This window comes from Lycorma delicatula, chromosome 5 (genome assembly GCF_047948215.1).
Source record: "Lycorma delicatula isolate Av1 chromosome 5, ASM4794821v1, whole genome shotgun sequence".
Classification (NCBI taxonomy): domain Eukaryota; kingdom Metazoa; phylum Arthropoda; class Insecta; order Hemiptera; family Fulgoridae; genus Lycorma; species Lycorma delicatula.
This window is the reverse complement of record NC_134459.1, coordinates 93967173-93984207: the sequence shown is the minus strand read 5'-3', so window position 1 is coordinate 93984207 and position 17035 is coordinate 93967173. Positions and strand designations below refer to the sequence as shown.

At 29.4% G+C, this 17035-nt stretch overlaps 1 protein-coding gene across 4 annotated transcripts; it reads right to left on the bottom strand.

Annotated features, from left to right (window-relative positions):
- Window positions 1-278: 278 nt before the first annotated feature.
- Window positions 279-16648, bottom strand: LOC142325207 (uncharacterized). Of its 4 annotated transcripts, none has more exons than XM_075366653.1 (5): window positions 16278-16648; window positions 12861-12936; window positions 9462-9648; window positions 5107-5469; window positions 279-525 (listed from the first exon to the last, which is right to left on the bottom strand). In XM_075366653.1, exons 1-5 carry the CDS (start codon window positions 16290-16292, stop codon window positions 489-491), a joined length of 678 nt encoding a protein of 225 aa, XP_075222768.1. In that variant the 5' UTR covers window positions 16293-16648; the 3' UTR covers window positions 279-488. The 4 variants fall into 4 exon arrangements, with proteins under 4 accessions (XP_075222768.1, XP_075222770.1, XP_075222769.1 ...); XM_075366655.1 differs by having other exon boundaries at window positions 5229-5469; window positions 12861-12942; window positions 16278-16647; XM_075366654.1 differs by lacking the exon at window positions 16278-16648 and adding an exon at window positions 14992-15593 and having other exon boundaries at window positions 12861-12942.
- Window positions 16649-17035: the final 387 nt, after the last annotated feature.

Below are 17035 nucleotides of genomic sequence, written 5' to 3'. Positions count from 1 at the left end.
ACAAGCCAACATACATACAATTTTTGGACTTGGGACCATTGGAATAAAAAAATATTCGCAGATTATTATTTATAATTTATTTAATTGTTTTTTTTGGGGGGGAGAAAAAACACCTTAAGGCACAAACCTTAAAAAAAGACTAATTTTTTTGACTGATCTACTCGTAATTTACCGTTACAGCTGTAGCTGTTGTAGCAGCATATATGCTATTGCTGGAAAAGTAAAAATAAAAAAGTTACACTTTTTCCAAAAAAAAGATTATTGTATTTTATTCTGAAATTCCATTATATCTACGAGACGTATGACCAATTTAAAAAATTCAAACGGCTTATTTTTTACCATGTTCACTGCCAACGTTTGCATAAAAAAAGCTGGTTCATTCGTTTATCAGTTATTTTTCCAAAATTTACTTATATCTCCGGAATGGTACAACCAATTTTAAAAATTCAAACGGCGTATTTGATAGCGGTACATATCTAACGTTTAAATTATGAATGGAAGTAGAAATCGAAATGAATAAAGTACCTGAAAAGCAAATAGTAAAGATATTTTAATACAGTAATTTTTCGTAATACACAGTTAATGTGAGGCGGGAAAAAATGAATCGAGTCTTGAAAAAATTATCAAGACTATAAAAAAAATGTACATTTGGCTTTACATGTGAAAAACAGTTACAATTATTTTGTAAAATTTTAGTGAATTTTATAAAAGTTAGAGTTATGAATTTTTACACAATTACAATAAATAAATCAGTTTTCAAAAACTGAATCTCTTTTTACACCCCAAAGAGAAGAGCAAAGGGGAAATTTTTACCCACCTATTGGCTGTAATAATTCTAATGAAATGCCTAGGTTGAAGTGTCTGTTACACAATCTTCCTAATTGTTAATTAAATATATACAGAGTATATCACGAGTTCTCCCGGAACTTTAATAACCACCCGTGAAAGAGGTTTCCATTTTAATTCAACAAATTTTCAAAAAATTTATTGCATCACTATATTTGATTTTGATTATATTTAATATATGATAACTACAAAGCTTATGCTGAGTTGGCTCTGGGATTTGCTAGGACTAACCTGAGCCCCAAGGGTACAGGTTTTGGCTAGATAGCCCAGCTAGTCTAATATATAACAGTAGAATTCCATACTTGTAATGAAATTTAAAATCACAAAACGTCTTATTAACACAAAAACCAAAAGTTGAATTGAACTAAAACTGTAACTACAAAAAAATTGCATACAAAGCAATAAAATATTAGTCTTATTTTGACTAAATGCAGTGAAAGATCTTAAATTACAAAAAAAAAAGTATTAGAAATAAACTTTTTAGTTTGGAAATCAAATCAAAATACTGTAATAAGTTTATGAAAAATGTTATATGCTAATCTTGTAAAAAGAATTGTTAATTCACAATTTAAACAAGTTAATAATATAATGTAACAATATCAAACATAAAAAACCATCACATATTTTGATTTAAAAAATAATGACAGGAATAAAATTATTCTAAACTACACGTAAACATTTGAAAACATAAATAAATAATTTTATGTATTTTCATCATTTGGTTCTTTATGCTAATCTTCCGAATCATTTTGATTCAGAATATTCTGTTATAATTGATAATATTTTCTGCTAAAATTGATTATATTCAGATGGTAAAAACCGAAGGAGATTTAATATATCATTGTATTTTAGCATTGAAATTTGTTATGGATTCTTCCTAATAACATCAAATGATCTGAAAATATTATGTCATTTTTCTTGTTTCTTTTTAAATTAATTTCATAAAATCTAAAGCTGCACCATTTTTATATTTGAAAAAAAAATTTCCAGTAGTTTGTTGCTCTACTTGAAGTTGAACAAATTTTTGCATTAGTGACTGTTTATTAACAAGTATTTCATAAACAGATCATGACTTCAGCTTATCATACAGCAATTTTTTTAAGTCATTCAGTTCCATGATGCATACAATGTATTTTTTTGAATACTGGTGATGTAACTGCTACCAATCTGCAGTTTTGTCTTGGTCCAGACTGAAGTGGTCATTGTTTTGCCTACGGTATGGCTGGCCACGTGAGGAGGGACTGCACATAGGAACCTCGCTGTCTGTCATGTAGATCGCACGGACATGCACCTGGAGGTCAAGGATGTAAGGTGATTCCACCTATGCCAGCACCATGAATATATACACAGCTGCGTTGTGGTATCTGCAAGGGACAGCCTCAGCCAGGAGGGGTGGGAGGCTCCAGCGTCTCATCTTTGATGATCGGGTGGGGACTCCCTTGCCATTGAAGTAAAAGTAAGACCGTAGTCCTGGCGGGGAATCTCTTTTGAGTTCCTCGTTAGAGGCGAGACGTTAAGACCGGAGTCCCAGTGAGGGGAACCTTTTGGAATTCCCTTATTTAAGGCATGGTAACCGAGGAAGACTGAGTCCCGGCTGCCTGGGTGAGGCCTTGTGCTCTTCTGAGGTAGTTTGAGGCAATGGCATCCCTTGGAGCTGAGCTTACACTTGGTCAAGAATCTGGCTCCAAGAGGCGGGGAAATCGACAGAGAAAAAAAAATCCTTGTTTATATCATTAAAGAATCCATTTCTTTTTGTGTCCTTTCAATCAGTACATAGATTTGTCAGCCTCCATGTGGATGTACACTACCTATGGACCTATGGATAGTTATGTAAAATATAAAAGATGCACATCAAAACTATTTTTGTTTACTCAAAACAATTATCAGAACATAAAGTTATATACTCAGTGGTCGAGTCGGGAATGTGATCAGCTGATCATAACATTCCCAACTCAAGAATATATTATGTTATTTAAATATATATTGTTATTTCAAAAATAACTGAAGTTATTTCATTCCTTCTACGTCCTTTCTTAATTTCATCCCAGATCATACAAAATGCGATCCCACTTAAACTATCATATATTGTGTAATTAAATATCCACAACTTTCTTTTATAAAAACTTGCTATTAAGAAGACATTCCTACAAATCAGCAGTCAGTACTTTGTGAGCCTGGCTGGTTTTTTGCAGCCTGGATATCAATAGAATTCACTGTATATCTTTGTTCTGCATCAGAAAGGTAGTCATAACTTTTTGATTCCTTTTATAACTAACCAATTCCTTTTCAACTGGATTTAACTCTGCCTTCAGTTTTGCCGCATAGGAATCGCAAACATCACACCTGCCTGTATTTAGTTACTTAAATAACTTGAATTTTGTGTTAAAAATATTAGTATAAACTCTTTGCTTGTCTTTACCCATGAGTAATGACAATTTGGAAAAAATGTATGTACTGTATCACATTCTGAATTACCAGGTCTGGAGTTTTGTTACTTTGTATGTCATCTTCATTGATCCATTTCAACTAATCCGCCAGGGTATTGTTTTTTAATTGCATTAATAACAACAGTATTAGATGTGAACAGAATGTTCAAAAACATAACTTAACAAACATTTTGCCTCATTAATTTTAAAAGTATAAAGAATGGATTTTTTCTTTGGTAATGTAGCGACATTCATGTTACTTCATTCTTAGTTTTATTTTGATACTTGACAATATAGATTGCCTTTTCAGGTCATGGCATGAAGGTTTCATTTCGTTTGCTGGAACATCTTTATCCTTTTTACTTATGTAGCTTTCACCAGCCAAGTGCCTTGTTTTTCATATATACAAACACAACCCATTTTCCAAAATTTCTCAGTTTTTTTTTGCCTTGCTATTTTATTACAGTTCTCTTTAATAATTTTTGTTGAAGTTTATGTATATCATATTCTATTTCTGAACTGCTGCCAGAAAGCGATTTATTTTTTATTTTTTTTAAATATAAAAAGTCAAGAATTATTAATATCAACTAAAATTGTGTAAAACAAAAATATTTTACTATTTGATAAAATTTTTTAGAAATTTATAAATTTAAATTAATTAGACTAACAGTGCAAGAAGATCTAAAATATTTTATATGCGAATACACACTAAATAACATTATATTAGCTTAATATTAAAAGCATAAAAATATTTTTTTTGACTACTTAAATGTGTCACATGTTTAAATGTGTCTGTAAAAAATCTCATAATTTGGCTTACTTTTTAGAATACTTACACTCCAAATCCAAGCCATAATAATATTAATCTAAAGCACGCAACATTATATGCATATGATGTGCAATATATTATTCTGTTTAGAAATCAAATATATGAATATACTGCTGTTTATCTGTATAAAAATAGTACATAGTACCAATTTAAAAGTGGATATCTTTGTACACACTGAGAATTGAAGAAACTGTTGCATACTACTTAAATGAGAAGTAATTTTAAAATACTGATTTGGTACCTAACAACAAAACAAGTTATCAGTCATAATATGGGCCATTGAGTGTGTGAATTAGTATCTTTTGCAGACCTTGCATGGGATACTAATTCTAATTTTAGTGTTGTAACAAATCTCAATAATTACAGCATATTTAAAAATAATATGAGCATTAGCAACTGGAATAATGAAAGGTTAATTTATATAGAACATCGGTAATAGAGTTGAATGAATTGCAAATAGTCATACATAAGATATGTGATTAATCAGTTGAAATTCATATTTTACAACTTATATTGTTAATCTGCTAACTTTTTTCTTATATTCCTTTATTTCTTGTTATTCAATTCAATTATTTAAAACATAACTTAAGAAAAAAGCTGGGTAAACACGACTTTAAAATAAAAGAAAAAATTATGGCAAAAATTCTTCAAGTGAACCACTCTAGATTAATAAACCAGTTTTCATTTCCTCCTGAATAAAATTAAATTACTTAACATATCTCATCTGGAATAATTTTATTAATGTTATGTAATAACATTAATACATATTATGTTTTATATAATAAATTATAATAATTAAATAAATACATATATATATATATGGGATATTATATTAAAGTTTGGAGTTGGATACTCATACATGTAGAATAATAAAGAGTTATATCACAGATTGTTTACCAGGAAAATTTAATTTAATTTTGGAAAGATTCTATTAAAATCAAAACCACACTCATGTTACAATAAAAGTTGTTAAAAAACAATTATTAAAACTGGTAAAAAGTTTACAATTCAATTATCTCAATAGGCATGTCATCATCTTCAAGAAATATTTCTTCATTGGACTTATCCTTACTGCCATAATTATCTTTGTTACCTGAACTGCTTTTATTGCTATCTTCATTACTCACATCAACAACTTTACAGTCACTGTTAGATACACATACTGAAGTAGAAGTAGATAATAATGAATTTTTAGCTTCATCAAACATCTGTGCTTTTCTTTTATTTAATTCAGATCGTAAATATTTATTTTTTTCTTCTAAAGACTTTTTTCTTTTGGTAGTTTCAGGTGAAAGAGGTGGGACCAATCCAGAAGAAACTTTATAATACACTGAAGATGAATCTCTTTCTTTAATTACTAGAATAAATCTGAAACAGATAGTGCATAAAAATTGTATGATCCACTGCACTTTATTTTACGATGTAAAAAAAAGTAAATTAATTGCATTAGTAAAGTAACTATTAGTAAAACTTATTTAAAGATTTCTAAAACATTTGAGATTTCATGAATGTTTTAAAATTTCAACAAATCATTGCATCATCATTTTGATAACCGAGAACTTTTCAGTGATATTTGCACATCTTTAGAAAGATTCACACCAATATAAACAAACCAGTTATCAATAAGTAAAATTACCAACATTCTTAAGGTTTATTTTTTGTTATTAAAAATATATATATTATTCGGTTAAACATAATAACTCACACTCTGTTAATTTAACTTTTTTCACATTCATAATTTACAAAAGAAATTGCTTATAATGAGAATCCAGTTGCAAAGAACAAAAATAAACAAACTGGTTGGTTCTTATATTATTAATTTATAGTGAAGTTTTAATAACGAAATTAGAAGTCTGTTATAATAAACAAATTATTTTTTTTTTAATAATAAATTTGTTCCCTGAGAAATTAAAAATATGAATGATTTTTAAAATACAGAACAGAAATTAAATGTTAAAGTCATTAGTACTAAGTGTTTATAATACTGATGTTATAACAATGGTGTTTAATTAGCCTAGGGAGGCAATGACCTCTTCACAATAAGTAAGTGAGCAATGAAAAACAACCCAAATACAGTAATAAGATGTGTACAGTTTTGTAATGGTTATTTATGATTCTGGTAAATTCCACTCCTCAATTATTATGAAGTTTATACTGGTAGTATGGCAATGGAAAGAGCGAATAATTTTACAGTCGAGTAGTAAATTTTTAAATGGGGTTGTTGCTGTTTTGTACATTACATTCATATGTTTAACTCAAGCTGAAGTGTGTATTTTCTGTAAGCATGTTGGGGTGTTTTTTGATAAATTTTTGAGGCACAGAATTAATGTCAGATGTTAAAAGAAAGATTGTTTCCATTTATTAAAAATTATTATGGAATTAGACGATCTAATTCTGACATGTGTTAAACTCATGCTCTTTCTTCTTTCACTGTATCAACAATTTGGAAGAACCATGATAAATTAAGGGTAGCTTTCAAAACTCAGCCTCACGTAAAGATAAAACTAGATGAAAAAATAGATTTGGTCGAAGCTCAAAGTGAAGTGAAAAACATTCCCATAAATAACCCCATTTTGAAAATTCTAGATGGTTTTTGCTAACTTTGCTAACCAGCTAGGATACAAAGGGTTTGTTTGTAGCAATAGTTTGCTGAACAGACTTAAAAATAAACATCAAATTGTTTTTGTAACAATTAGCAGTGAAGAAGGCAGCCTAGATAATTATGACATTAGCAAATGACTAGGGGAAAAATACCACTAGGCCACTAATAAAATTAGGTTATGAATGGAAAGACATATTTAATGCTGATGAAATGCCTTATTTTATAAATTAATTACAAAAAATACATTTAAATTTAAAGGAAAAAATATGTTGGCAGAATGCATTCAAAAGTAGCTTACTGCTCTTCTGTGTTCGAATATGACGAACTGAAAAATAAAAATGCTGATCATTGGAAAATCAGAAACCAGTTGTTTAACCCTTGTGCCACACCATAGATTGCAGTCACAAATCTCACACCCTGGTATTGTATAAGAACTTACCCACAAAACTTATTTTTTTGTTTTAAAACTACATACATTGATTTGGAAAAAATCAAATATAGTCTTTTGAAAAGTTTATATTGATTTATTTTTTGGTAAAGATTGCATAAACAGTTATTTTGAGATATATAGTAAACCTCCTTACAACAAAAAACCTCAACTGCAGGAACCAAAATTTTTTTACAGCCAATTTTTTGGAAGTCTCAAATTTATGAATGAATAGAACAAATTATTATCTAAAAAATTCAATGTTTTGGCTTCTTTACTTTCAGCTTATAAATATAATAAAATAGCATTACATATAAACATTTTTTCATATAATATACGGGGTGTAGCATTATAAATAAAAATTGTAAATAAAAACAAACATGTTTTTTACCTCATAGCTACAGTTTTTAATAAAAATAAAATCGTGATTGATATTATAATATGTACTATGTACCGAATATAAAGAAAAAATTACGAAACTATTATTCATATAAATGTAAATAAAATAAAAGAAACCAAAAGCATAGTCGATCACGTAGAACACATAGTCTTACACGCATCAGAAAAATTCAATTTTTGAATAACATATGCGTGTAGCGCCACTGCATCTACAACACCATAAAAATACTTCAAAGACCAACAATTGTTTTTATTGTGACTGATTTTGACAAGCTGCAGAGCTTGTCAAATACATCAACCCCACCTTTACTCCAATTGTAAAATACGATTACCTCAAGCTTTTTATTGTTCTCATTAATTTCAACTGTGGAATGCATAGCAGATATGAGGACCACATACTATCTTTCTTAGAAACAAACAACACAAGCATTTTCTGATTATCATAGAAGAATTTTGACAAACTGACAGAGAGACCTTTAGGATTTATGATAAATGGAGCAGCCTCTTTTTTGTTTTTTTTTTTTGGGAGTACCAACCAAAGTAATTTTGTTTTTCATCAGTTCTTCTACAAACACGCAAGATAAAAGCCAGTTAGTAGTACAGTTTCTGTTCGTACCTTTTATTTGTTCAGAAAGATTGATTACATATTGCGTTGGCAGCAATAAGTTTTTATTGGGCCTGTTCTCTTTACCTGTATATTGAATTCTGCAAAAATAAAAAGTCCTCGCATCGCAAAGCAAAATAATTTTTAAATCATATTTATCTGGCTTTTATCATACATACATTCGAAATGAGCATCTGCCCTGAAAACTAAACAGCAACTTATCAATAGTGACGTACTCAGACAGGGGTATAGTACTACTTACAATTCTTATTAAACAGAGTCCATATCTCCCTGAAACTTTTTTTTCCCCTCAATTCTTGGGAGTCTTTGTCCTTCTTTCCTTGAGCTGATATATAGTGCACACAATAAGAACTGAAATCAGTTTCTGGACATTGTTATCGAAACAGCTGACTGCCAAAGATGGGGGAAAACATATCGGCAGCTGTCAATTCTGAGTTTTTCAAGATGCCTGAGAAAAGCAGCAGCAAGCCCAATTCAACCTTGAGGCCCTCTCCCACTGCCAAAGGCGCATGCGCATACTACAGACCAAGTGACGTGTGTTGGATATAACACCATGGTGTGGTACAAGGGGTTAAGAACATAAAAAAAATTCTGCTTAAGTACTTCGCCAATACAAAGGTGTGGATGACTTCTACAATTTTTGAAGCTGAAATTCATAATTGGGACTGTGAACTGAGAAAAAAAGAAGAGAAAAATTTTACTGCTAAATGATTACTATCAAGCACAACCAATACTGAAAAACCTCACAAACATAAATTGTATTTTTGCCTCCATACATTACTGCAAAGCTACAACTGATGGATCACAGTGTTATCCACTCTAAAACTTCATTTCATACTTTTACTGGTATTAGTTACTTGACTGCTTATAAAAAAAAAAGAATTTAATCCAAATGTTTTGGACGCCATCAGATTAATCAACAGAGAACGGGGTGGAAAATGTATCTTTAACTACAATTCAAAATTGTTTTAAAAAATCTTGTCCAGCTACAGCTGCAAATAAAGAAGATTATGAGTCAGAAGATGAACTATCATGCTACGAGTGGATTCAAACAATTGATTCCAAAAGTATATTTAACAGATGTAATATGGATGATTTGTGCATACTGACAATGATGTTTAACCAAAAGTCCAACAGATGAAGAAAGAAATAATGAAGTTATTTCTTCATTACACCACTGGTTTTAGATGATGCTACAAACAAAAATACAGAAAGTTACAAGTAAACTATCTTAAAAATTTTGATACAGATGACCTAATTTTAAAAAAGATATGATTTTTTAATCATAAGATGAAAATTTAACTTACGATGAATCATGATTATTTCCTAGTATTTTTTTTTGAACTGTTGAAATCCACTCTGGGGTAATAATAGCTGATGTAGATATAGGTACATAATAATCACTTTTTTCTGAGTTTTTCTTTAATTTTGCTTTTATGTAGATTATATCCAAATTTTTTTCATAATCGTAGTCAACATCCCACAACACTTTGACTATAAAAAAAAGAAGAAATATACTAATGTACAATGTTATTCTTATACAGTAGCACAGTGAATTAGTTTTTGAAAAGAATAATCATTGAATAAAAAGTAAGAAATGAAACAAACATAATTATTATTTTTAACACCACATCTTTACAATCTTTTTTTAATCATAAAGCACATAGTATATAGAACAATGCGATGGTGTTCATAAAATTAGTCATTATAATGATAAGGTAATGACTACTATATTTGCTAGCCTTCTGAATGATAACTATGGACTTGATAGCATTGAACCTTGATGTAGGGAGACAACCATTCATGATGCTGCTGTTTCTAATTCGTACATCTACAGCTGCTTTTTTCAAAAAGTAGTCTACAATGATGGGACACATGGTTCACAAAAGACTAAAATTGAAAATCATCCAAACAAAGCAAATAATAATTAAATAAATATTTAAATAAGTAAAAATGGATACTGAAAAGTATACAACTTTCTAATTTCTCAATACTATGCAACATAATTTCTAAATAACTGTTCTGATAACTTTCTGTGGGTCTACGTTCCATTTCAGGCTTGCAATCACGAATTTTTGTTATCGATAAAAGAACAGTTAATTGTGCTTTTAAGTGACAATGGACTTGAAATGCAATTCTTTGATATTGGTTTGGCCCAATTTTGGATCTCACTGAAGGTGAGATCCAAAAGGTGAATTTACTGAATTATTTGAAGAAGTATTGAAAATTGTCATACAGTTTTCAACGATTTTCTGAGAAAGGATTTTCAGTGCTCCTTCAAATAAAAAAAAAATACAGAAATCATCTCAACGTAAGTGCCAATTTCAACTGAAGTTTAACAATGTAGAGCCAGATACCAGATACTCTGCAAGGGCCAACAAGCTCAACCAAGCAAGTAACATAATTACATCACATGGTTTAATTTTTTTTTAAATAAAAAATTGCTGTTCAAGATGATTTACTTTTAAGGGTATATCGTAAAACCCTCATAGATAAGAAAAATAAGACCTATATAAAGTAGAGGTTCAAAGAACTTTTGTTATATTTTACTGGTTTTGGGCTTAATAAGGTAGAGAAACTCTGATCTAGAGCAGCAAATCAGAGTTCTGAACAGCAATATTCAGGCAAAATATTTATGTTTAATGTAACTGAATCAATGACTAAGGTAGTAAGTAAAGTTATTCTAAAGCTTAATAAACGTACAGCTGGAATTCTGAAAATTTCTTGTTATTACCTTACTGAAAAAATAGCTTTATCAGATATAGCTACACTTAACTTGGCAGAATCAATTAGAATATTAACTTCTAAAATTATATCTAATTGTTTTTCTGTTGCATTTACAGATAAATATGTCTTAACAAATCTTACATTAGAAATTAGGGGAAAAGGAGAAAAAGCATTAAAATTACCAGTTTGGGAAAAGAAATGTAAATAAATTGTTAAGATATTCAATTCCATCCTACTTATAAACTACATTAACAGGAAATACTCATACTAAGAGTGTGGCTAAATATCATCCTAAAAACAATTTTGCAAAACATTTTCATAAAATCAAGTGCATTAACAGAGTAAATAACTTTCCTTTGCCCCAATAATTCTAGCAGAGCTCCCAATTAAGTGGACTTCATAAGACTTATAACTTTACTAGATACTATTAAGGTTTATCACCTACTACAATAACTCAACATTTTTTTAATGTTAAAAACAAATTAATAACTGCATACCACTATTATTTTTTTGAACGTCAGATCTATTCTAAAAAAGTAGAGCATCAGTTATCCTAAATGGGCAGGAGACATTAAAGATATGTAAAAAAAAAATGTAATTTTCAACACCTACAAAATTATAACAAAAAGTGAGCAATATTCTAAGTTAATTAATCCTACCTTAACATACTATAACAGAAAATCTTATAACTGGTTTTAGCACTTACCACCTTCCAAATATGACTCTTTTGGCTAAAAAGTTTTCCCATTAAATATACCTGAAAGTCTTATTTCAGAATAGAATCATCCATACCACATTTTTTTATATTACTTTCTTAGGTCTTCTAAAGAGATTTTTTAAAGGAACAATTTCATCATGGAGAACCAGAAATCACAGGAAATCAGAACTGGATAATAAAATACTTAGGTCTGGGCTAGGTAAGGTCAGTATAAAGTTTTTGGTTGTACATTTCCCCACAAGTCTTGTATTTTGTAGCAAACAGCATCACAAAAACAAAAAAAAATTCAGCTTGTTCTCCTTAAGATGTACAAGAAAAACATTTTTGCCATATTGCCCAAAAAATACATTAGGAAATACACTTTTGATACATACTTCACATTCTTGGTCGTTATGGTATTCAAAACTTTTATTTCACTTACCTTTTTTTATTATATATACTCTATATTCATAAAGCTTTAAAACTAAACATAAAAATTCAAATCAATTAGATAAAGTCAGTTATTTTTACATGGATTTGAATACTAGATCGTGGATACCAGTGTTCTTTGGTGGTTGGGCTTCAATTAACCACACATCTCAGGAATGGTCGAACTGACACTGTACAAGACTACACTTGATTTACACTCATATATATCATCCTCTGAAGTATTACCTGAAAGGTAATTACCAGAGGCTAAACAGGAAAAAGAAAGAAAGACTACCACCCCTGCTTTTTACAAAACTTTTACCTTCCAGCATGGTCCACCTATGATCCCAGTGAGTCACTTTCACTGCTTAATCTAAGAACAAAATATTTGCCAGATGTTCTTTCATGGGTAATTAGGTTTTCAATATCAGGAGCATCCCTAACCCTGCTTGCTGAGGTTGGGGGCAAGCCCCAGAGGATTCATTTCAGCCTTCCAATTAATATTCATTGAACAATATTTTTAACAATGAATACTTGAACAATTAATGCCACAACATATCTTTTGCTATTATCATAGTTCATATCTGCTTCATTTTCTTTTTATTTAACATACATTTTTATTATTTTTTGAAAATATAAATATATACACCTATAAGATTTTTTTCTTTTTTATCAATACAAATTGATAGCATACTCAACTAATAAAAAAAATTCAAGTCAATATTAATGGAGAAAGAGTATTATTAAATGTTGAACAAATATATATATACAAAAAAAAAATTTTAAGTTGATTCTTACTTTTTAATGAGTTTAGATATTTTATGCCTACTGAATATTTTAATCTGAACTGTACCTTCACAAAGTTCCAAATAAGTGTGAAATGCGAGCAGAATATTTTGTTGCTTTTGACATCCTGTCATTAACATTCCCTGCAACTTGCAAGTAAACAAATAATCAGCAATTATTATTCAGACAGTTCAAGGTCAAATTTAATAAAGTGATACAAAAAAGTAACAATATTAATAAGCTAAAAAAACTAAAATGTTTCATTAATAGCACAATTTATAAAATATATTTGCTTTATTAGTAAATAAAATATACTTGCTTCATTAGTAAAATTAAAGTATACATATGAAGGGCAGTTGAAATATAATTAAGAGTAATCATTTCATTATGGATGATTACCAATGGACACAGTGAGGTTGTGGATCAAGGAAACACCTGTATTCTTGTGGTGATGATATTCATGTGACAACAACAAGAAATGGTAACTTCATGAATAAATAAATGTATTTTTATACCATACTTGTTTCAACTGGCTACCTCTTTTTATTGGCAAGTTACACTAATAAAGTGTACATTACATTTTAACCACCCCTTATATATAGAATAAACATTTCTAAATTTATTTTTCTAAACCATAAATTCTCAGGAAATTTACATTTACCTAACTTATTATTTATAGTTATCATTACATTTAACTGCATTCTAAAACTACAATGAAAATTTGAGAACTAAATTAAAATACTGATGAGACTTTTTTCTTCAGCAACAAAAAGTATAAACAGGACACCATACCTGTCTTCCATCAATATTTTTTTGTAAATACATTCTCTATTTACAATATCATCTTCCAAACACCAAACATCCACTTTATCATTATCCATCTATCAATTTCTGGATCTACCTCATTAAAAATAAACCAATATCATACACCCGTATAAGATAGTTTCATAGTAGACTGTAACATATATTTTGATGAGCAACTTATACAATTTGTCTTCTAATTCATATAATATAAATGACTTATTTTAGTTAAAAAATATTGCTGGGGCATATACTTAAACTAAAAAAGTCTTTCATCTGTGCATGCAATTTTTTTTATGGGAGTATGATCCCCACTTAACTCAGTTCAACACAGGGGGGGGGGGCATTAACATTTTTATTTATTCTGCCTAACAGTTCAGAGCAACAAGCTAAGAATGATTTTAGATTGAACTATTATAGGGTAACCATTATTTTTGACTAGGAATGTTACCATTATTGTTTTTTACCAATTATAATTTGCCTTGCTTCCACATTACTGATAGTAGCTTTAGTAAACTCAAGGAATCTGTATTGGGTGCAAAACAGTTAAACAAGTAAATATAAGGAAGAAAGGATAAATACTTTTAATTTCGACATTATTTGGTACTTGTCGGTTAAAGTTCCACTAAATTTATTTGTCAGTTATGTGGATGCCACCAATTTTTAACTTTTTTCATACTTTTTTCCCAGAAACCATTAAAACTTATATAACCTTTAAAAAAACCTTGATTTTTAAAATTATTTAATGTTGGACAAGGTTGGCGAGCATAAGGTTATGTTTAGATAACTAACCTGTCCACCAGGCTGGTCTAATGACTAACTCACTATCACAAATCACCTATTTCAAAATCAAGAGTTCTAAGGTTCAAATCCTAGTAAAGGCAGTTACTTTTTTTTATATGGATTTGAATACTAGATCAAGGATACCAGTGTTGTTTGGTGGTTGGATTTCAGTTACCCACACATCTCAGCAATGGTCGACCTGAGATTGTACAAGACTAGACACATTTACATTAATAGATATCATTCATTCTCTGATGTAATACCTTAGTGGTTCTGGAAGCAAAACAGAAAGAGAGAGAGAGAGATAACCTAATCTAACTTTCGCTAACCTTGTCTAATTAACCTTAAATACATAAACTATATATATATATATATATATATATATATATATATATATATATATATATATGGTACTTGGAAGGAATAAGCTTTCAAACCTTCTAGTGTTCAATATTTTCTTTTTTATTAAGTGCCCATATTAAAAAATAAATTAGGTGGAATGCTGACAATTAGTACCCATTATTTTTTAAACATTCATTATTTTATTTTTATTTTGTATGTAATGCTGTTCTCATTTCATAATGGTATATATGAAAATGAATGAGACGACTCACATTGATCTTTATGATTTGAAGCTGCTTTTCTTCATCTTTTACAGAGAAATATTATAATTATAATCATACAGATCTAGTCTTTTAACAAGTGTACTTAAATGTAAATTTATAAACTTTTTTAGATATTGTTTATTGATCACTAACACATCACTAACATTTCTGGAAATAGCATTATGATTTCCTAACAAAGTTATAAAAATAAACAAACAAATTATGTATACTGAAGACCTTTGGTTTACTTTTTCTTCATATCACATGTATCATGTCATACTTAATGATCTTTTGTAAGAACAGATTTAATGTCAGTAAAATTCATTGATTTAAGGTAACATTATGGCTAGTTCTAAGTTGACATTTGGATTCATTAGCTGTAAGTTGTATTGCACACTGCAATATTATTACTATATTTTGACCCATTACTATTAATGTGACTGCTTTCTTTCCAGTCACTGTAAGATTTGCTGCTTCATTCTTCACTATGTTCACAACTTTACATGAAGGTTAATGGCTATCCACTCACAATTTCAGAAAACATGCTAATAAAATACATCACATCATAAACACACTTAATCACAAAAAATACATTATCTAATACATAGATTATCCACCAATTATAAAAAAATTACCAATAATTTTCAGGAAATACAATAAAAAATGACTAACAAACCATACAACATCATACAACAAACTGAAAACACAACATCTCAAGTGTGTAAAAATTAATTTGCATTGATTTTACTGAATGTTAAATCAGAGAACATAAATTTTAAAGTATAAAAATTACAAAGATCTCTAAAAATGTAATTTTAGAAAAATAGGATAATTAATTGACTTGCACAACACTGATCAAATATAATTAAAATACATGCTAAAGAGTTTCCTAACCACTTAAAGGCAAGTCCTACAGTAACTTCATTTAAGGAACTGACACTTACTTAAAAGAGATTATTTGAAAAAATAATCTTTATATAAATAAAAAGTCAAAAATTTTAGGAATGTAAAATCAAAGTATTTATTTACACATCACCATTAAATGACCACAACAAACAGAAACCAGATGGTTGAAGCCTAAAAGTTCTGTTTTAATGGAAATTGTAACCAGTAAATTATTAAAACTTAAAAGGCTAATGAAAAAAATTAACAATAATCTTTGAGTAAAAAAACAATTAAGGTGTTACTAATAATCTTGCACATTATTTATTATATTTCTAAACCCCAAAATTACAAATTATTAACTAAAAATCTAAATCCAAATCAATTAAATCAAAAAAGTATTTGCTACACACCACTGGATGTGTCATAGTTTTGAAAATTAAGAAAGACCAACAAGATTTTACGAACAATAAAAACAATTAACAAATTAAAGCTTGTTGTGGGTATTCTTGAACATTATCTGTTAAACGCAGTATAGGTTACCGGCTGCAGTAAATATCTAGCAACGAGATCTCAGAGTTCTTTAGTGCGTAAATGAGTGACTCAATTGACATCATAATATAAGCTCACTAAAGCGAAATGTTTACACCTTATTAAAAAAATAAAAATCACGACTATTTCCGAGAACTACGTAAATGTTTGTTTACAGACGGTAAGCTACTCCGATAGGAAAATATTCCTTTCCTAGCACCCACCGAATTTCCTTATCCTTTTTCTTCGCGACTATGTGTTTTGTGGGTGTAGGTCTGAATCAGCTGATTTCGAACTCGAGAGTTCTAAAGTTCAAATTCTAGTTAACACAATTACTTTTATACGGATTTGAATTCTATATCATGGATACCGGTGTTCTTTAGTGGTTGGGTTTCAATTAACCAGACATCTCAGGAATGGTCGACCTGAGGCTGTACAAGACTACTACTACTTCGTTTACACTCATACATATCATCCTCTTAAGTATTATCAGAAAGGTAATTAACGGAGGCTAAACAGGAAAAAGAAAGAAATAAAGATCTTCCAAACTTGACTGTTTTGTAACCAGTGCATCTTGGTGTTTCTTTTACGGGAAACGACTAGGATACTGTCCAATAACTGCGTAACAACCATGTTAGCT